The sequence below is a fragment of the Meles meles genome, chromosome 2, assembly GCF_922984935.1.
Source record: "Meles meles chromosome 2, mMelMel3.1 paternal haplotype, whole genome shotgun sequence".
NCBI classification, from domain to species: domain Eukaryota; kingdom Metazoa; phylum Chordata; class Mammalia; order Carnivora; family Mustelidae; genus Meles; species Meles meles.
In genome coordinates, this window is record NC_060067.1 from 66,804,348 (window position 1) to 66,826,298 (window position 21,951).

General features: G+C 58.3%; 1 protein-coding gene across 16 annotated transcripts in view; it reads right to left on the minus strand.

Moving 5' to 3' along the window:
* Positions 1–21,951, minus strand: part of ABLIM2 (actin binding LIM protein family member 2) — a 134,455-nt gene that overhangs the window by 23,556 nt on the left and 88,948 nt on the right. For 5 of the 16 annotated variants that reach the window (XR_006816403.1, XM_045989840.1, XM_045989796.1 and 2 more), the window contains 7 exons: positions 20,597–20,717; positions 18,482–18,580; positions 12,501–12,602; positions 11,998–12,051; positions 7,011–7,130; positions 5,952–6,004; positions 5,178–5,316 (listed from right to left, as the gene is read on the minus strand). Coding sequence is in view for 15 of the 16 variants with exons in the window: in XM_045989840.1 (XP_045845796.1) it covers positions 5,178–5,316; positions 5,952–6,004; positions 7,011–7,130; positions 11,998–12,051; positions 12,501–12,602; positions 18,482–18,580; positions 20,597–20,717 (688 nt within the window). In the remaining variant the exon portion in view is untranslated. The remainder of the gene's footprint in view (positions 1–5,177; positions 5,317–5,951; positions 6,005–7,010; positions 7,131–11,997; positions 12,052–12,500; positions 12,603–18,481; positions 18,581–20,596; positions 20,718–21,951) is intronic. The other 11 variants (XM_045989871.1, XM_045989833.1, XM_045989848.1 and 8 more) reach the window with 4 other exon arrangements.

Genomic DNA, 21,951 nt, shown 5'->3' on the forward strand with positions numbered 1-21,951 from the left:
TGGCAGAGATAGGAAATGGGGGAGAAGAGGACTAAGAGTGAGCTGGGAATGGACCCGGAGAATCGCACCTTCTTTGGGCCTTGCTTTGCAAAAAGTAACACAAGCTCAGGATCATGTTTATCAGGAAGAAAGTCCCGGGTTCAAAGGTTCCCCACTTGCATCTGGGAGCTGAGGACCTGCAGGGACTCTGCTCCTTGTCCATCCATCCAGCTCTGGGCAGCTCGGCCTGGACGTCCACTCTCCTGACTCCACACGGAGAACCGCCCTCTTCTTTCCTTACCTCTGGATAAAGGTGCCTCCATCTACCTGAGCCAGAAATGGCCTGTGCCATTCCTGATTCTGTCCCCACCACGCACCCCTAACGGCTCACATGTGGTCTTGCCATTCAGACCCCTTAGGCGGCCCCCTGCTGCTTATGGGGACACCCCAATCCCTTATGCTTGGCCCAGCAGCCTCCAGTCTATCCTCTGTGAAGCTGCCTGTCTTTGTTTTAAATATGAAAAATAGTCCATCTCATCTGCCCGCTCGCCACTGACCCATTCCCGGCAGACAGAGCAGCTTCCTAGCACTGTCCACAGACCAGCTGGGTCCTGGCTAGTCCCTCTTCTGCCACCCCTTGCCTTCCTATTGCCCGAATGGCCATCCTGCTTCTTGCCTTGGCATATGCTTGGACATGCTATTCGTGCTGTTTAGAACATCTTCCGGGGCCACCTCCCCCTAGAAGCCCCCCAGGGTGCCCCCTACCAGAGCAACCCCTCGGGACACCCTCCTCATAGGACACTCTCCCCAGGGACACCCTGTTGGGACATCCTTTAAAGATACCTCCCCCTTGGACACCCCTCTAGGACACCCTCCCAGGACACTGTCCCCCAACCTGGCTGATGGCAATCGCCTCCCATGAACTTTCGTGTTCCTACTCAGGCCAGTTGAAACCTGCATCAGCCGAGGTCGGGGCTCTGCAGAGATCCCTCTGGGGCCACGTCGCCACTTGGATGCCAGGCTGGAGTCCTCTGCAGGCGACCCAGTCCCGTGCGCACCGCCGCCTTCATCCCTACCGCACAGGCCCCAGCGCCGGCCCTCAAGTCCACCAGGCTCCCCCCCCGAGCAGATTCAGCGTTCGAGCCTATGCCCCCTTCGGGTCTTACTCAGTCTTCCTCAGCCGACTATACTGAAAACTGCCCCTAGCACCCCCTGACCTCCTCACCTGTGGGGCACTGATGCATATTCCCTGACTTTGTTCTGGTCTCAGCTCCCCATCCCACTAACACACAGGCCCATGGGGCTGGGGATGGCGTCCTCGGAATGATCCCCAACACCTGCTGCGTGCCGTAACACTGAAGACGCTTGGAAAGTATCTGCTGAGGGTCGGGCCTTGTCCTGCCTGTTGAGAAGGAGAAGGCACTGACGGGCTTCTCCAGTCTTGCCATTGGTGGATTCTAGCTCTCGGGCTGCGGGGGAGACCTACCCACCAGACGTCCAGCTGCCCACAGGCTAATCTCAGAGATCGGCACACAGTAAATCTCGGTGTCTCGTTCTTTCACTTGTTGGACAAGGAAATGGGGGAACAATTTTGCCACCACTCCAGGGGAATGACAGGGAACAGGCCATTTCTGACCAAGCTTCATGCCCAGCGAGCCCTGGGAGGGAGCCGTGGCTGCGACCCTGAGCCCGGCTCCAAGCCAGGTCCCCGGCAGTGACGAGCAGCAGGTGAAAACAAGCATGTCCCATCAGACACAGGACTCCATGGGAGGGACACACAGAAGGAGACACAAAAGCCAAAGCCATGGGACCACCATCTGGCTGCCTCAGTTTTCAAAGCAGAGCTCTTCCCGCCCAACCCCCTCCTCCATTCCTCTCCTGTTCCAGTGCCTGAGGAAGGGCCTGCATCTTCAGAAGCGCCGGGCTCTTTCTAGGGGATCACTGAGTCCTCTGGACGGGGTCCCCCGCCAGTCGGGCCTGTGTCTTCAGGGGGCGGGGACCTACTTCCCCTTGTGTTCTTCTGGGGACCGTGAATCTCCTCCAGAAAGGCTCAAGACCCCCTTTGCATAACAAAAACCCTATGTCAGCCCTTCCCTGTGCAGAAACCAGGCCAGTTGGGAACACAGTCCGTTATGCACTCAGCCCCGATAAGGCACGAGGTGTAGGATGAGGGAGGAGAACAGTCGTCTATAACACGACGTGTATTTCTAAGAGACCCTCTTCGGAGGCAGAGGCGGCCATGGGCCAGAAAGAAGGGCGTCACACTGGCTTGTCACTGCCGCCGGACCACCCGCTTCTCCACTGGGGAGCGGGGACTGGACCACACTCACACCTGCCTCTCTGCCTAGCCCTGTGTCCAGCACGTAGCAGGTGCTCAGTAAACGTCTGCGGGTGGGATGAATGAGTGAGCGAAGGGTGAACGCAGTCCCGGGTGAGATGCACTGATGGGGTCGTGAATGGGGTGAGCCGTGTCTCCGCCCCATCGGCCCATGGAGGCCCGGGGAGGGGGGGAGGAGGTGCGGGGGGCGGTGCGCGGTGCTCGCTCCCGTTGACGTCACTGCCTCACTCAGCTCCCTGCACGCTTCTCCGGGGGCAGGGGCCGCTCTGGTCGTCTCGGCGCCCCACTCAGCGTCTGGCACAGAGTGGGGGCTCAGTAAATACCCGTTGAATGTAGCGCATCTCAACTCAACAAACATTTACTGAGCGTCCACTGTGTTGAGAGTCGCAGTCCTACCTTCCTGGGGCTCGCGACAGATGGGTGGCCCCGGGGATGCGGATGCGGGCATGCCTTGCCGCGGCGCAAGCGCCCTGCTCAGTGACGCTTGTTTCTGAATGGAACTGGTGTCCCTGGGCTCACTAGAGGGGAGGGAGCCCTGAGGAAGGAGAGAGGGTACGCAGTCCCCCGCTGGGGAATGCTGCTGCCCTTCCCGCCCCAAGTTCTCAGCAGGTGAGCACGCGGCAAGGCACGCGTGATGGAGGCAGGACCAGCAGCCCGCGTGTTGGCTGCTGCTCCCATGCCCATCGGGAAAGCAGGCAAGGTCTTCGGGGTAGTGGTGAAGGCATGGCTACAGCGATGCGTGGTGGGTTCCCCGCTCAGCGGAACTGGCATTGGAACGCGTGGAAAGTGGAGGACAGTGCCGTCATAATTGCCCTAAGCAACTGTCCGTGAAGGGGAAGCCCATGCACACACGTGCGTTATTTGTACTGTGGAGGGGTCTCCCGGTTAGAACGTGGATTTTAGCACAGGCGAGGTGCTTCCTGCTGGCCTGGTGCACCCTGGGTGAGAAGCACTGGGACCCCGACCTGTGGCTGCTGTGCTGCCAGTGACAGGGGAATGACAGTGAGGGCAACGGATGGAGCTGAAGCAAGACCTTGCAGGTGTGTGACTGGCCCGTCAAAACGGTGTGCGCACAGCCTGGGGGCCTCGTGGTGGGTCTCCCACCTACAGGGCTCCTGGGACGACCTGGGGGCCCCTGATCCCAGCACGTGTGGGCAAGGAGACTGTGCATGGGGATAGGGCAGGTCAGCAGCATGGGGAGAGGGGGCTGGCCAGGCTTCTCATCACGTGGTAGCTCCCTCCTGCAGATGGGCTGTGGACATGAGTGGGGATTCCTGGGTCAGTGGGAGGTGGGAGTCTGAGCACCACCCCACAAGGGGAGGACGGGAAGCCATAAAAGTCCACCCTGAGGTCCCTAGACACTCACTTCCTGAGAGCTCCTGGGCCTCATGGGTAACAGGATGACACCCCAGGTGCGGGGAGCTGTACAGGTGCTGGGGGGCTGGCGCAACTGGAGCCCACCACCTTCCAAAGCCATTGCCATCGGGAAAGAGACCATGGAGCAACAAAGCCCACGATCAAGTCCTGTAGTGCCCAGGTCTGTGGGTGCCTGGGAGCAGAGAAGATCCCGGGGCCAGATGGCCGCTCCTGGGCTGGTCCACTCTGTGACCTGCCTGCAGGTGGGACGGGCAGCCCGTCGTGTCCCCCCCCACCTGCCCTGGCAGGACATGCCCGCCACAACCTTGGACGAGACGCTCTGGGGGACTGCTCTGATGTGGCCTTCCTGGGGTGGCACCCACCGGGACACCCGCCCAGAGAGCCCCCATCTAGAGTGCTGCACCCTTGGAGGGGCCAGAGGCATGGGGTTCTCGATGTCTGCTCGCAAAGATCACACAAAACAAGGCACCTTCGTTTGTCTTCGAACTCTTCTTCAACAAATGGTAGCGCCCGGGCCGCCCTTCCCTCTTCCCGCAGAACACTTGCGTGTGTAAGACAGGTCACACTTCGGAGTCACGAGGATAGGAATGGCAATGACAGTCTGTTTGCTGAGCATCTACTATGGGCCGGGCAGAGCGCCCACACGTGTCACCTCCTCTGGTCTCTACTGACCTGGCCAGGCAGACGGGTGGGACGGAGACCCACCGGTAGGGTCACAGCCCAAGGTCCCACGGCCCGTCAGGGGCAAGCCCAGATCCGCGCTCAGGCCCATCTCACAGCCATGTCAGCCCCCGCGCTCTGCCTCCTCACACCCGCATCCGCCCTCCGTGTCCCAGCTCAGCCTCACGCGTGCCCACAGGAAACCACTTGCTGGGACCCAGACACGCCATCCGGATCTCCTGAGGGCATCACACCACAGCCGGCTGTGCCCTTCACCTCCAGCATACGATTCTAGGACCCTATGTAGAGCGTAGCCCTCCATCTGAAAACCCCTCCTCATTTAGCCCTCCCAACCCCCAGAGTCCGGCAGCGGTCACATGTCCCGTACTCCCTGCAGACGGGGTGTCCCCATTCCCCGGTGCCTTGCTCAGGCCGAGTGCCGGGAGGCTGTGCCTGTTGTCGACTCCCAGTCTGGACTCACCCGCCTAGACCATGCTTACGTCTGCTCTGGAGGGAAACGGGCCCCCACTTTCCAGCCTGGCAGCCCGGGACGCCTCCTTCCCAACAGACCCTAGGAGCCCCATTCAGCTTTCTGGGCTGTCTCCAGCTCTGGAGTGTTCCAGGAGACACGCGCATGGGTGAGCTAACCATGTCCAGGGGGAACTCATGCAGAAAGGGGGTCTGCTCTCCTACCTGGTTTGTTCCTTAGCTTTCTTAACGAGCAAGGCTCAGGCCCGGGGAATGGGTTCCAACCTGTGGGGTCCCCTTGTGGTGAGGCCTCTTACGCCCCAGTTATAGCTCCTTGCTCAGAAGAACCACTCACGTGAGTAAAAGTTGTCCCCTTGCATTGTCTGGAGAGGGTCTCTATCGGTCCCGCTACTGTGGGACAAAGACTGGCTGTCTAGGTCTGGAGAGTTAGTCCTAGTGTCTGCATCCCCCTTGAGAATCAGCCAGCTGGTCTTCTGCGGAGGGAGGAAAAAGCCACGTGAATGCTGAGGCCAACGGCAGTGGGACTGACTGTGTTACAGACAAGAAAATGGGGTCAGGGAGCTCAGGGGCCCAAAGGGCTTCTCCTGGGGGCACATGGGGGGGCCACACACACCTCCCTCCCTTTAAGACAAGCCAGGGGCCCTCGCCCTCCCTGGAGCCATGATGGGGAGACTCTGGGGCCAAACCCTGCCCATAGAGGTACACCCATGCCTCTGCACTGCCTCCGGCTGCTTTCCCAGCAGAGCCGCCCAGCCCCAGGGCCTCACTCTTGACCTTCAGACCCTTTACTGGGAACCTCTGTCCAGCCTGTTCTCAAGCCGGCACCCCAGATGCCCCCGGAATGCCCTTGGACTAATTCTCCTTTCTTTTCGGACATGCCTCCGTAATGGAGCCAGAACTGGGTTACAGGGGCGCGGAAGGAGGACAGTGGGAGGAGGCGGCTGGGGGGCCACCTCTGAAATCTGGTCCCTGCCACGTGGGGCCCCGTGGGGCCCTTCCAGAGCAGAATGCAAGCTGGGGAGCCTGAATTTTTGGCTGGGGAGCCCTCCCCAGAACCAGCCTGCCTCTGGGCAAGGCTGTGTTCCACCAGACCTGCCCCTGAATTTACCTTCCTGTTATCCTGCTCGAAGATTCCATCCTCGCCATCCGGTCGCCTGGCGGCTGGAAGGGAAGAGGTGGCCCGTCAAGGAGATACACCAGCTCCCTGGGCATTGCCCGCCATGGTTCCCGCTTCCCTTCGTGCTCAGAAACAGAAAGGAATCAAGCCAAGGTCAACAGGACAAGAGCTTTTGCAGGGCCAGGGAGAGGGATGCGCCAGGGAAGCATCCCACGGGAGCCCCGCAGGCGGTGGCCATGCACCCTCTCTCAGGATGGGTCTTCAGACCGAGAGCAGGTATGTGAAGTGACGCGGTCGTAAAACCCCAGCCCCCCCAACCCCCCTGCCCCGAGATCACACCATGTGTTTAGGAGCTTGGGATTTTTAAGAACACATGCTCTACTCTTCTAGTCGAACTCCAAAAGATCAGGAGGGCTTGGTCCCCAGTGCTTGATGGGTCCAGCTCAGCTGGGTGCACCCCCGCTGATCCCCACACCACCCCGTTCTCAGATCGGGAGACTGAGGCTCAGAGACACGACAGGCCTTGCTGAAGGCCGTGCACGGGGGGTTGGCAGAGGCTGACCTGTGAACCCAGGTGCTCTGTCTCCAATGTACCCCCCGTTTGCCCCGCTCACTGCCTGCTGCCCACAAAACAGAACAGTCAGCGAGCTCTGCCACTGAGAAAGTCCATGAAGAGACAGAAAGGAGGTACGATCCACAGCCAGAGGTGACCTCAGGGACTGGAAGGAACGAAAGCTCACTTTGCCACGCTGTGCCCGCCAAGAACGCTATCTGGGGCCGAGAAGTCCACCTTTTATAGTCTCCACTGGCATATTTTTTGGTGGCAGGGGTGGGGTGGTCACCCCGAGAGGCCAGTGTTATCCCCAAGCCAGTACGATCAAGCCCATCACACGAGGGGCATATGACGGCACTCAGCGCCCATGTGAGGACTTCCCCTATGAAGCCACGGACCCCGTGCATGGAACAATGGAAGGAAGACCCCGGGCCCCTTCCCCACCCGCCACGGAGACTGAGGCCACAGTAGGGACACGCCAGGGATGGGCTTCTTACCTGCAGCCTGCGGAGGGTTTGGACCTTCAAGCCTTTTGGAACACCCTGCCTTGTGCACCACCAAGGACAAGACTGACATCAGGCCCGAGAGCTTGGAAATTGGGGATTGGGCTACAGGACCTTGACAAGATAAGGTCACAGTTGAAGAGCGTTCTGGATACGTGGACATTCTGTTACTCCCAATGGCTGTTTCTCCTTCTTCCAGGAGAGACCATGATTTTTCCAGTGCGAAAATAAAAACCCTGCTCTCTCCACGGGCAAAGGCAAAATTACAGGGAGCCTGCGCAAGGGGCGTCGTGATGGACAGAGGCACGGGCAGGACGGATGCGTGCCCACTGCCGAGGGCTCACCCGTTGCACCGACAATGGTGGTCGCCAGGCAGCAGTGCCCTGAGCATCTGGCTATACGTTCACTGTGACCCTTGGCGACCGTCCAGCAAGCTCTGGGGACAATCAGGCCAGCGGGGACTTGGAGCTGCAGAGCACAGCCACTGTCCAACCCAGAGGAGCCTCTCAGGCTCGGAGTGCTGGTGGGAGTCAGTGGACACACCCCTGAGGAGCCCTCAATGGCCTCCAAATGGACCACTACAGTGGGGGCAATTTACAAATATGAAGACAACAAAGGGATCTTTGGGATATGAAATCCCAGCCCTCTGGGTCACAGGGCCCAGAGGCCACCCTGGGTTCGAGCACTTCACGCAGCTGTGGGTGACCAGTTGGGTCAGACACTTATGGCGGCAGAGAGACCTCGGGGCTCAAGAAATGCGCCCCCCACCTGATGAGGAAGCTATCCCACCAGGATAAGCAAGTTTCCTTTGCAAATATTCTTCCCCCAATCACCAAGGGCTCTCCAAAGGCCAAACATGCCAGCCCACGGCACACGCGACAGATGCCCAGACGTGGGAGCAGGGGTAGGAAAATACAGGTATTCAGCACTTGGCATTATTTGCAGCCTGCCTCCTGAACAGCTCTGAGCCTCAGTTTCCTGATCTGTAAAATGGGCAAATGACACCCACCACCCGCCCCCGCTCTGAGTTGCGAGGCTCCCGTGGGGTAATGCGTGTAGATGCTGTAACACACTGGGGGACCCAGGTCTGAAAAACAGGAATGAACAGAGAACAGCCTTGAGGCGAGCTGGCAGCCTGGCATTTCAGAGAGTTGGGAGACGACAGATCGATTCAGGATGACCCAGGAAACTGGCTTGAGTATGTCTGTTCCAGCAAACGAGGCTGTGCCTCTGAGCCTGGAATGTGTTTGCCATGAGGAGCCCTTCAGGGAGACCCCAGGGGACCTCTTTTGGGGGCGTCCCCAGGAGACTGGTTGGCCTCTGATGTTCTTTCTGGACCCTCAACCCACCTGCCTTTCCCTTTCCTCCCGCCCCAAGACAGGACCCCAAAACCAAGATGAGACTATACCCGACCACGGAGGAATCCCAGAGAGTCCCGTGAGAGGTGGCTGCTTCCCGTCTTACATCAGGGAGCATGTACTAATGAATTTGCAGGGGAGGACGGAGAGAGCACCCCTACACTAGCAGGCGGATGCAGGTGCAGGGCTGAGCTGCCCTCTCCGGCCTCCGGGGCCCTGGCATCCACTCCCACGGCCATTGCTGCCAAGTTGCCTTTTGCTTACCAATGACACAGCTACAGCCCTGTCCCTGCATCCGGACACAGCTTTGTGGCTGGTGTGGGGGGAGGGGTTCTGGTTTTCCCTGGAATCCCTTTCGAGCAGTCTGAAACCTAGCATAGCATCCCTGTGTTGAGGGGATCTACTACTGGCATGTTCCTGCTCTGCGCCTCCACATCAGTGAGGCCCCAGCCAACTCCTACAAAACCTTATGGCAAGGCAGCCTCAAACCCGCTCTGAGGGAGGAGACAGGGAGCGGCCACGGCAGGAGCCGCACCTGCTTCACCAACGTCAGGGGGCCCCCACCCGTGAGCGCCTGCAGACGGCTTGGAAGCACCACCATACCCCAGTTCCATGTGCACTCTGCGTCCCGCTGCTCCCTACCTATCCTATGTCTGCCCCTGACTATGCAGGAAAGGCCTCTTCTGCTCCCGTCCTGTCCTGCTCCTCACTGTTTTCAATTTTCCATTCACTTCCTCTTGCTTCCTTCCTTCCTTTTTTTTTCTTGCTACTTTTTCAAAAAGCCATTAAATCATAAGTAAGCTGACTGGAACTAATATAGTACAAGGCATACTATTGGGCCCTAAATGCTGTACAGCGAGAGCAGAAGGGTCAGGGGCTGGGGGTCGGGTGGACAAGTCCCAGTGGAGCCCAGAGCAGCCACTTCTTGGCCCCAGCCTTGGGCTCCTCATCCGCAGGGGTACCGAACCCAGAGCAGGCTGGCAGGGGACACATTGGCAGCTGTCGAGCGCCTGCACAGAATAGGGGTGTCCTTGCAGCAGCTGCTCAGGCGAGGACCCCCTCATCCTCCACACTAGTGCCCCACCGTGAGGCTGGGCCACCTCACCGCTGGAGCTCATGTCCCCATAACGGGAACGGATGCAGGCACCAGAAAAGAGTGATGCTGATTAAGAACTATGTGTGAGTTGGAGATGGGGCTTTGGAAAATAAATGAATTAATTAGATACTATGCTTTTTAAACTGGTTGGACATATTATCTTCAATTAGTTAGTGGTTCAGTAATGCGACATCTTCGCCCACACGATCTCAAGACGGGTGGACGTCAGCGTAAAAGTTTCTGGAGTCTCTCCCCGAGAGACAACAGGGTGGTGACTTTGTTGAGTGTGTGTGTGCACACAAGCACATGCATCATACACGCATGCTCGTGCTCACACACACGCACACACACAAGGCTCACATGCTCTCACACGCTCACACACACAATCTCATACATGCTCACACTCATGCATGTTCTCACACAGTGCGATCTTACACACAAACACACTCACACATGCACAATCTCACAACACACATGCTGGCACATGCGTGCTCACACGTGTGTGCACACACACACACACACTTCTGACAGGACATGCTCTGCCTGGAATGGGGGAAATCTTGTAAAATCAAAACATCTCCAATATATCAGGGGCCAAAGACATCCTAACACAAACGTTATCTCTGGAGAGTTCCCTGAGGACACCCGGGGAAGGACAGGACACACGCGTGCTGAGAAACTTGCACAGCCCATTCCCATTCCCGAAGGGAGGGGTGTGGTTGCATTTACCACCACCCCCCCCCCCCCCCCCCCCCCCCGCCCCGGCTGCCGCTAGATGCTGGGTGGAGAGCAGGCACTCTGGGAAAGTGTATTTGCTAAAAGAATCGGGACAGCAGATTTCTGAAATGATAAACGGCCTTGAGTCTTGCTCAGCATTCAGTCCTGCAGGAATTCCCTTGCCTTTGGATGGGACAGGCCTCCATATCCAGGTTAAAAGCAACAACACAAGGATTCACGCTGATAACGTAAAATAAAATGTCTCTCCAGGGGACGATTTAGTTAGTCAAAGATCTCGGGGCTGGAAGCTCTTTGTCTTAGATCTGGCCGGTTCGGAGGCTGCTGAGCAATTTCATGATCTGATTGACTGTTTCCTCTGCTTCCTGAGAGGATGGCCCCTCCTATACAACGTGTGTGAATTCCATGTTTGAGGTTAACAAAAGCCAAGTCAGCCAACGCCACTGTGACAAGCACAGGACACACACCTTCCCACGCAGGCGTGAACACGGCCACCATGATGGTAAGACAGCCTTCAGTGCGGCTGCTCCTTCCTTCAGCTGGGCCTTGGTCTCTCCACTTGTAACAACGAGGGGCTAGTCCAGATAACCTCTAAGGGCCTAGCATCTCACCAGCCCACCCCTCTCTGATCCCTCCAGAACATCTGAGCTCCAAGCTTCCCCAGATTAGTGGGAATGGTAACGGTCACTGCCTTCTGGGAACCCAAGAGTTTAATCCATTCCTTTCTTTCCTGGGACGAGGAAGAAATGCACAAGGCACAGGGGTTACTACCCTCAAGGAAAAACCAGAAATCCTGTTTGTATAATCAGACCACCGATGGATCAGTAAGTCACAGAAAGCATGCTTTTATAGGATTGCTCGTAACAGTGGTGCAGTTGTGGACGGGGGACGTGACTATTTTCTTTGGGTGTCTCCAGACAAGAACTTTAAATACGGGAATCCCTCTTCCCATCCCCCCATCATATGCACAGCACTTCACAGATTAGAGCCCATTTCCACGTTCATTATTTCATTTGGTCCATAACCAGCCTGTGAAGAGGGCAGGGTAGATGGGTCGGTCCCATTTTGCAGAAGAGGAAACGGAGGCTCAGGATGATGAAGCCCCATGCCCCAAAACACCCAGAAATTCCACCAAGAAACAGAGGGAGACCCAGAGCCTTCTGGCTCCTGCTCTGTGGTTCCAGCCACCTGCCACCCGAGCCCCTGTCCCAGGCCGATAGGGCAGAGCGGAGGTGGGCAGTCACCTTGGAGAGGGAAACCAGGGGCTGAGAGACCCCCTCACCGCCAGACCTGTCCAGCCCATACTCGCTGATGCGATAAAGCTCTCTGACTGCTGGCTTGCTATTCATTCCCTCCTCAGAAAGTCCTAAAACCCAGGAATGAATGACTACACCTGGTTTGTTCTGTTTTCCAAAATCCCGGGTGGGTTGCATTGGGGTCCAGGAAGCCTTGTCCCCCAGCACCTTGGCTGATGTCAGCCTGGCTGCCTCCCTCCAAGGGGCATTACAGAAACCCTGGGAACCCACTGTCACTGAGGAACTCCCACCCCAAGCCTGTAGACGTGTGCTTGCCTCAGCTTTAGAGCACACGGAACGGTCCAGACTCAGAGTTCCCTGCCGTGGTCTCTGACGCAGAGGCTCCTGGGAGCCCAGTTGCCAACCTGTCCTTCCCACTCAGGCTGCCCGCGGTGCCTCCCCATCCCCGCTCAGAACACAGTGAAAGGAAGCATCCAGAAGCAAAGGGGTGGCAACAGGCATGCAGGGAACACGCAGCAGAGGAAATCCGACTGTACCATGCTGTTTGTAGATAGGGGGTTTCCTATAGATGTTATCTTTTACGCCAGTGTCTGGGAAAGAAGAGAGAGAAGAGGAGAAGAGCGGGGTGAGCGAGCACACCCGTTTCCATTCCGCTGCTTCTCCAAAGCAGCCATCAGCCACCAGATTCCACACGGCCAGAGAGGCTCACAGGGACTGACTTCTGGGACCCACACCTCAGACCAAGAGTTCCCCAGCCCCAGCCCGAAGCCAAAACCTAATTCAAGGGGAGTGGCGAGGGAGGAGGCTAGAGTGGGTAGCCCATCAGACAGAGCCTTCTCTCCAGCACATTCCCAGGAGGGCCAAAGTGGCTCCCTGGTGTTTGTGTGGCTTTGGGGGAAACTCCAACACACACCAGTGGGGGGACATGCAAACCCTCAGAATTGGGGGAGGGGGTGGTCGAGAGGCTTGGGAGTCATAGCAATTCCGTACAATCGGGCACTCTACGTGGCAAGCCCAATCACGCATCCTGGGTGCCTACCTGGGACGTGGAAATGGCGAGGCGCCTGCTGGTAGGTGCAGGGGGGAGGCTTGCTGTCTGAGAGCACCGAGAGGCTGGGGGTGCTCCGACCACTTTCACTGCCTCCAGACGGAAGAGCAAAGACAGGCAGAAGGGAGGAAGGGGAAGGCAAAGGAAAGTAGGTCAAGCAGGAATGCTGGTTCCCAGGAAGCCCATCTCCCCCGGCTGGTGGAGCCCTGCAGACACTCTAACCAGGGAAGGGAGCGGCCCCCTGTCGACACTTCCAGACTGGACCCCGCGGCTTGTTAATCCAACCTCGAGTGGACTCTTTCAAATGTCCCCTTTTGCAAGCACTAGTGGCTCTAAGAGCAAAGGTCCTGCGGTTGCCAGTTCACGGGAAGGTCGGCTGGGCTCTGGGCTGACCCCCACTCTCCTCGGGGTGCACAGCTGGTCTGCCGTTGAGCCCCGACTGGAGCTTGAATCCAGCAAATGGCAAATTCACCAAAAATGAAAGCCTCCCTCCCTCAGTATCCTTATGTAAAAAAGATGCCATTTTCTTGGAGGATCCGCAAATCAGTCATTCAGAATAGGATTACAAAATCAGTCCCTAAGGGTCACTGAGTAAAATTTAACCAGCTAGAGAATAAGAGCAAGTTGGTATTCATTAGCTGCTAGGCTCCTAAATAAAGCTACTTTCGGCAAATTCAATGAGAGGAATTCTCTGATTCTGGCTCTAATTTCTCATCCCATCTGGATTTGTAATTCCTGTTCTGAACAAGGTTGGATTATCAAGTCACAAATTTAGTAGTCTCCCCGGGTGACCTCCCCACCCCATGCCCTACACATACCTATTTAAGGAACGACATGATAGACAGAATGCAATGGGCATCAAACACTTTGGATGATGAGGTTTATGATTCATTTTAGCAAGACACTCCTGAGGCACGTCTCGTTTCCTCTGCCCTCAGCCTCAGGAAACTCTCTGCTACCTTGGATTATAGTCTGGCAAAGCGGGGGCCCTCCTGGCTTGGAAGGAGCCCCTGCGAGCTGCAGCTCCAAGCGGCAGGGCCCTGAGCTGACCCGGCAAGGACAGCCCTCCCTTGGGACTAGATGTGTGCTCAGAGCGTGCTCTTGCCTGCGTCGGGTGCACTGGGAACCCTGGAGGGCACGTAGGGGCAGAGGAGGGCACCCAGCCCGAGCAAGCCCCCATCCGCAGCCCAGATCAGGCTGAGACCCCAAATGGGGCTTCTGACCACAGCTCAGAGCATCCATCCTCCTGCACTGGGCATCAATTCCGCCTGTGAGCGCTGATGGAACTCCCAGCCCTGCATCGCTGCATGAACCTTGCCTTCCTCTGAGCCCGGGCCTCCCTGCAGCGTCAACCCTTCCAGAGCCCCACACTGGTCCAGGCCCCTTCCTGCAGTTCCCTGAAGGGCAGGAGACTTCAGGCCATGTCTGAGCCCCTGAAGGAAACCATCCCCATGTGCACGTAAAGGGACCCGCAGATCACTGATTGTTTCTGGCAATGGTGGCTGAGACGGGATCCATGCTCAAGGGTGGAGAAACACGGCAGAAGTTTAAACAATCTCCTTGCACAGGCTCCGGAAGAGCTGAGGACTGCCCACTCCGGGGGTCAGCACGAAGCCAGGTGTGCCCCAGGCACAGCCTGGTGAATCCAGGAGGCTTCGAATGGCTCACTTCCTTCTGCCTAGAAGTCACGTGCCCTCATGCACCCAGCTCCCACCCACGTGGCTGCAGACGATGGGATATACGGCAGGGCACCTGGCCCCCAGTCCCCAAGCCTAGAGTGCTGTGTCCTCCTACAGCCCAAGCATCAGCCTCTGTGTGGGGGAGCACCCCCAGTGCAGGTTCTCACGGGGCCTGAGACCCAGGGGCAGCTGGGGACACAGACCCAGAAACAGTGGCCCATGACACGCACCCACACCTGCCACCCAGCGGTACAGAGATCACCAAAGTCTGCCAGGCCTGGTCCCAGGCTGAGACATCTTTCCTGGCACCCCTTCCTCCCAGCCTCCCTCCCCACTCCCACGAGAATCCCCTGTGCAATGCCTCCCACTTGTCACAACCCTTCTGGGGTCATGGCCCAGTGCAAAGCCTCTGTGGGAAACCCAGGTCACTGCTGGCCATTCCCCTGTCTGGACTCACTGGGTTACTTCATTGTAATAAAACACACAGCTAACATCAAGCCCCAGCCCCACTGCCCCCAACCCCACTCCGTCCAGGGCCCCATACAGTGCTTTGTCCACATCAGCTCCCAGAAGCTCACGGAAATGCCCACAGCATCCCCGCAGGACTCACGGCTCCCTGGCTCCCTTCTCTAGGAGGGACAGGGCTGGGGGGCGGTGCCAGGGCCAGGTCCCCGGGTGGCCAGCTTCCTTCCTGGGCCTCAGCAGTAAAACCCCAAGCCACAGATGTGGCCACGGATGCAGGGAAACCTAAGGAGGGCCGGGCTGGACTTTAAAGGGAGGCCTCTGCAGACCAGGCTCTCATGGCTTCTGGAGGAGCTCAGGAAGGAGGTCCAATCCTGACCTCTACTGGTGGGGGGGGGAGGGGCTCCTTCCCACAGTGGAAGCAAGTGGTCCAGGCTGCAGGGGTTCCAGGCAGTCCGAGTGGCCTCTGCTGCCTGTCTCTCTGCGGCGAACAGCTCACGTCACTGCGGGCATCATTGCCTTGGTGTTGGCTGAAGGCCACCCTTCATTCAGGCTTCACATCCCCTCCCCCACCCAGGATCCGGTCCGGGGACATCACGTGACATGCAGCCGTCCCATCTCCCCAAGCTCCTCTGGGCCGCAACGATTTTTCAGACATCCCTGGTTTGCGATGATTTTCATGAGGAGTCCTGGCCGGTGTTCCGTGTGGCGTCCCTCCATGAGGACTGCTCTGGTTATTCTTGTGATCAGTGGGGGATCGTGGGTTCTTGGGAGGAAGACCCCGGGGGCACAGTGCCCGCCCATCCCATCAGGTCAAGGGCACCTGCCATCGACGTGACCGGTCACTGCATTGGTGACCTTGACCCCCTGGCCGAGGTGGGCTTTGCCAGGCTTCCCCGCCCCCAGTCCCCACCCCCAGCACTCCCATGCCATGCCCTTAGTGGGGAGGTCACCGTAACCCACGCACGCCTGGGAACTGGGGGGGCCCTCCTTGAGGGTGGCATATCCCCATAAGTCATTGGGAGCTCTCTTGGTTGGGACATTTGTCCCTTCTTCATTTATTCATTTACTCATTTATCTATGTCAGCGTGGACTTGTGGGCCCTCATCTCGCTGGCTGGGTGACAGTCCAGTGTCCCATTACTCATTCTGCTCTTCAATCGTCCCAGCTTTGCCGTGGGTCGGCTCCTGCCAAGTCCTCTCAAGGAGGCCAGAAGCAAAGCCAGCTCTGGTCTGCACGCAAGGGCATGTTAAGGATGATGAGTGAGCCGTGCGTGGGTTCTCGCGTGTGCAGCACATCTCTGCGGGCTGTCTGAGCCTTGACCACAACCACCCAGCATAGTGCATGGCTCCGGGACTAGGACGAGATAAAGAGCTGCCTCTGGGGCACCATGAGTGGATGGGAAGCCGGCCCTGACCTGAGGCTCTGCCCTGGCAGCCCTATCCCTCTGGTCCCGTCCCCTCCCGCTGTGGCGGAAGGAGGTCGCTGGTGAGTAAGCGGCACCTGCCCAGCGAAGGGGTCCTGGCAACACCATCTCCCCTTGACCCTCCATACCTGCCCGCTCCTTAACAGGTGAGAGGCCAGGCTTAAACCTTACGCTGCCTCAGGAAACATCCTCGGGTATGTAATTCATACTAAAGTGCAAATGACTGCCACTAACACAGATGCTGCCTGTCCATCTTGGTAGAGGGGGGGTCTTGGGCACTGAGACATGGCGGGAGGAAAGTGTGTCTGGGGTGGGGGTCCAGTGAGGAGAGAGAAGGAAAGCAAGGGGCCCCTGTCAGCAACCAGCTGGGTGAGGGCTGGGGTGAGGGCAAGCCTCTCCTTCGGGAGCCCTCCCCCCACAGCAGCATTCAGAGAGTAATCTCCACCTAGAGGAGCTAAAGATGTGAAGGATGCCATCAGGAGAGGCCCAATGGCAACACGGCTGTCTCTCCTTGTGCTCCCCCATGGCCCTCCCTCCTGGGGTGAGAAGGGGATGCTGCTTCCCCTGATGTGCTTGGAGCGGGCTGGCTATAGGTCTGAGACACTGTCCCAGGGCCTGCCCTTGGCTGAGGGCACAGGCTGGCATTCCTCACCCTGGAGGGATAAGAACTTGAGGGTAGAGGGTCAGAAGGGAGCAACGGAGGACAGGGTTGCCATGTCTGCTCTGGTCCCAGACCCAGCCTGGACTCGTCTCGGCCAGAGTGGGTCCCCATGCAGTCCAGCCAGCTCATGGGCAGCTGCTGGGACAGCATGGCTACCACCACAGCAGAGACAGTAAGTACCCCGTGGCTGGGCCTTGCCTCTGGGCCACCCCTCTTCCAGAGCCCCCAGCAGGACAGCCCCATCCAAAGCAGGACCATGGCGGGTGGGAGTGAAGCCAGGGGCCCGCGGACCAGTTAGTGAAGGGAGAAGAGGCATCTCCTTTGTGACCTGCTGTGACCTGGTCATTAGCCAAATTCCCCCTGGTTTGCAGGGAGTGTACGTTCTGTTCACAGGACATGCACGGGCCACCCAGACACGTGTCCCAAGGCCCTGCAGGCTGCGTCCACTCACGGGATGCACCATGTCGGGCTTCGCTGCTTCTCGAGAGAGACGATATGTCCAGAAGACTCAGACTGTGAGCTGTTGGGTCCCTCGGGGGCTCGGCTCTCTGTAGACCGAGGTTGGGGGGGACACGCAAAGCAGGTAACAGTGATGTACGGAAGGGAAGGCACAGGTGCCAAGAGCCCCATCTAAGACCGTCAGATGGGGGCACGAGCCAGCTGAACTCGTCTCGCCTCCCGGCCCCATTGGGAAGGATATGTCCCACCGAGAGGACATGTCCCACTCGGCATCTGTACAGAATGGGGGCTCAGCGGCTCTCTGGGGACATCAGTGAGAACATCGCTGCGGCTTCCTCTAACGCCAGAGCATCTTTCTGCGGCATCTCAGGCTGCTCGTGCTGCATAACAACGTGCCAGACACGTATTTCTTACTGTTCTGGAGGCTGCAAGTCCCAGACCAAAGTGGGGCAGGGCTTGGTTTCCGGTGGGAGCACTGCTCCTGGCTGGCAGATGGCGACCTTGTCCTCGCATGACCGTGGGGACCTTCCTCTGAGCACACACAGAGGGCAAGAGCTCTTCCCGTGTCTGTTCTTCTTCTTGTAAGGCCACCGATCTTACGGGATCAGGGCCTCACTTTAATGACTTCACATGATGCTGATGGCCTCCCAGAGACCCCATCTCCAAATGCAATCCCAGGGCGGTTAGGGCTTTAATGTACAGATCCTGGGGACACAAGCAGTCCGTAATGTATGGGAAATGAGTGTGACCATTTTCCTGGTGTGATTGGCCTATGATATCTGTGCAGGGATGTGGACGGCCGGTGGGTCCACGGCCTGGGAAGGGGCAGGAGCTGGAGCCCGTGTAGGGTGTGCCTCCGGCCCCAGCCACTGTGAGCCCCTAGGCCATAGACAAGTCACAGCCTGCTCTGTTTTGGCCCCTGATAATGGCTACAAGTGGTCCCTGTGCTCCGAGGAGCCGATGTGGGAAATCAAAAGGGGTCACAGGGGAAGGTTTCAGAAACGAGGCCCCAGGCTGAGCATGGGGGAGATCCTAGCCTCCTGCCCCACGGCTTTCACTCAGGTGCTCACTACTCACTCCTTCCCACAGCAAGCTTCCTACGTCCTCGTCCCAGGAACACTGACACAGCGACAGAAACGGGGCTGGACCCACGAGACACACAGCAGGGAGCACGGGCAGAGACACAGGGCTCGGGGAAGCCATGCGGCGGACACAGGACAGCAAGACACAGACGCGTGGCTGGACGCCCTGCGCGTGCCCGCGGCCCGGGCACTGCGCACCTTACCTCGGAAGTAGGGGATGTAATGATGTCTGAACACGGATGTAGGGCTTGGGTGTTGGGACAGGGACAGGCAGCTACTGGTACCAACACTCACAGTACCAGCTGCGGGCGACAGAGAGCAAGTCAGAGTCCACCCCAGGCCCACTGGCCGCACAGCCACCAAATATTCCTAGGCCCCACTCCGCTAGGAACATTTGCGCTTCCTCTCCTGAGGAAGGGACACCTTTTTGAGGCAGCCAAGGGGGACTCAGCAGATACGCTTTAGATCAGTCTTGCTCCGGTTCTGAGCAAGGAAGCCCAGCCACCTGAGGGACAGGGTGGCAGCCCCGGCCCTGAGCCCCGGCCTGTCCTTCCACTCGGGGGCTCCTTGGCCTCTGAGACAGCTGACAGCAGCTGGCTAGAGCGGGGTGGGTGTGCACCAGGCCTTGTCCCGCCGAGACCCACATCTCAGCTCCCTGGGGGCCGCACCTGGCCAGGCACAGCCAACAAGCCCAGCTGAGCCAGGAGTCGGGGGTCGGGGTTTCGGGATGGGGGATCAGGAGAGGAGCCCTCGGAGAGGACGCCTGGGGAGGTGGACCGCCCTTCAGCCCTCACTCACCTGCTTGCCTGCTTGCTCGTCAGTCATTCATCCATTCGTTCACTCTCACACCTGCTCACTCATTCACTCACACACTCGCTCACCCACTTGCTTGCTCACTCACTCACACTCCCTCACTTATTCACTCATTCACTCACTCATTTGCTCACTCATTCACTCACACACTCATTCACACACTTGCTCACCCACTCACTTGCTCACTCACTCAGACACTCCCTCACTCATGCACTTGCTCACTCATTCACTCACACATTCATTCTCTCGCTTACTCATTCATTCACTCACACACTCCCTGGCTCACTCACATTGCCCACCTCTGGCTCCCTCACACACACACTCACAACCCCGTGGCTCACTCACACTAACTGACTCACTCACACATACACACTCATATTCACATGCCTCCTGGCTCACACACTCACTGGCTCATTCACACACACTCACACACCCCTGACTCACACCTACACACACTTGCACACCCCAGCTCACATGCTTGCATACACCTGACTCACACACACTCATACACCCCTTGGCTCACACTTGCACACCCCTGACTGACACACACCCCTGCTCTCACACACTTGCACACCCCTTGTCTTACACACTTGCACACATGCTTGCACACCCCCTGGCTCACACACTTACACACACCCTTGCATACCCCTGGCTCACACACTCACACACTGATCCATCCATTCTCCACTTATTAAGCAGGATGTTCCAAGAACATTGCAGGGAGTGGACAAAAATAACTTTGCAGATGAATGAGTTGATTTTTCCACAAAGGCCGTGAAAATTAGAGCTGTAGCCTGTGGATGTGGACATGGAGTCATGCAGCAGCTGGCCATGGAGGAAGCAGCTTGCAAAAGTCCCTCACAAAGGCAGTGTGCACGTGGAGTGTCCCTGGGCCTTGGACACACTGAGACCAATGGTGAGTTTTCAGAGCTAAGGGCAAGCGATACATAGCTGGGTGCCAGGCAGGGAAGGCAGCGGGCCAGGGAAGGAGAGCGCCCTGCCCTGGGTGTTCCCTTGCCAGGAGGGGGCAGTAAGCTCTCACCAACGTTCCCACGGGGACGGCTGCCGGTCTTCGGGGCCACCAACCCAGCCATAGGTGAAGGGTGTCAATAGATATTCTAGCTGTTTTTGGCCATTGACACTGCCCGCACAGCTCAAACCCCCCAGCCCCACGTGAGCCCGGCACTAACAGACCTCTGGTTGCCCACATTTATGCCCCTTTAGCTCCCCGGCATCCCTTGCTAGATTCTAAGTGCTCAGTCCTGCCTGTGTGTTTCACCCAGGTAACCAGCTGCCTGCACAGCAGTCCTCCCCTCCCCTCCAGACACGGGGGGCCAACCTCCCCGGACACGTGACCAGGTCAGGTTCTCCCATCACCCGCTGGCCATCCTGTACCCGGCCCATCATTTTTCCGTTTGTGTAAAGGAAGAGACAGAGTCAGAAGAGGGAAAGCAATAAGAAATACAGCTTGATATGGGGTCAAAGAAGCCACGGGGGCTGAGTACCTGGACGGCTGTAGTGCTGGGGGGACCGTGAGGTTGGGGTGTAGCGCCCGAGGCTGACGGACCCGGTGGAGCTCGGGCTGGAGGTCCGGCACTGCTTGTACGAGCGGTCATCCTGATCCCCCTGGGAGGAAAGGCAGCCTGGTGAACAGTGGAGCTGTGGGCACTGCCCGCCCCCACGCATTCACCCTCCTCCTGGTGTTGGCCCTCTGGACCGGAGAAGCTGACTCAGTGTGGCCCCAGGATGACACCGTCTGCACCTGCCAGGGCACCCCAGGATGAGCCAGGTAGGGGCTGGGCCCTGTGCCAACACTCCCCGTGGCCTGAGCATGACCCCAGAACCCCCAGATCCCAGAGGGCAGAGTCTCCATCAGCCCTCCCTATGGCTGGGCTCCCAAAGGGTTCCCCCTACACCCCTCAGCACCCCTCCAGCCCCATCCTTCCGGCCACCCAAGCTCCTTACAAGCAGGACCTTTTGAGATCCTCGAGAACCATGAGATTCTGCATTCTCCCCCCGCCTCCCGCACAAGGGGGCTCCCAGATATGGGACGTAGAAGACACCCCTCCCAGGCTCGAAGGCCCAGTTGAGTCAGACCCACAAGCACTGGCCCACGAGACTCCAGTCAAACGGGACGAACAATGGTTTGGAACAGTCAGAGCAGGCTGCAGGTGGCGTGAGATGGCATGACACCAGGGTGCAGGGGAGGGCAGGCTGCTGGTCCGCCACAGCCCAGACCACCAGTCAGAGTCCTGGAATGGCCCAGCCCAGCAGCCTGCCGTGCGGTAAGCTGAGGCCAGCACGAGGATAAGCCCAGGAGAGGGGAGAGTCTGGTCTGAAGCTCATGGCCCTCATGCTTTCTGAGCTGACCTTCTGCCTCCAAAAGCATGTCCTTCAGCAGAACTAGCTGAGCCACTACCCTAACACCTGCCCATGCCCCCACCTCCACCCCTGGCCAGGCCGGCTCCCGCGCTGGAATCTCACCCGCCAGCTGTCCCCTGCCTTCCCCCTGAGCCCGCCTGGCCTATCCCACCCATGGCGATGGGCGTTCTCTCCCTGCTGACCAGTTGCCATCCCACAGGCCTCCCATCTCCTCGCTTCGCCTGTCCGTGGGGCTGGCCAGGCACATGTGGTTTTTGAAGCTCAGCATGGATGGCCACTTGTCCGGTATGGGTGGTGCATTCCTGGATCCGAGAGTTCGATGCCCATGCAGACTGGAGTCTCATTGGCACCTGTCCAGACCCCTGAGTGGCTCTGAGAAATAGGCAGACAGGCCTGCAGACCAGAAATGCTATTGGATAGAGAAATGCTCTTGGAATATTCATCTGCGAGGACCCAGGCACTCTGTATGTCCTGCCTA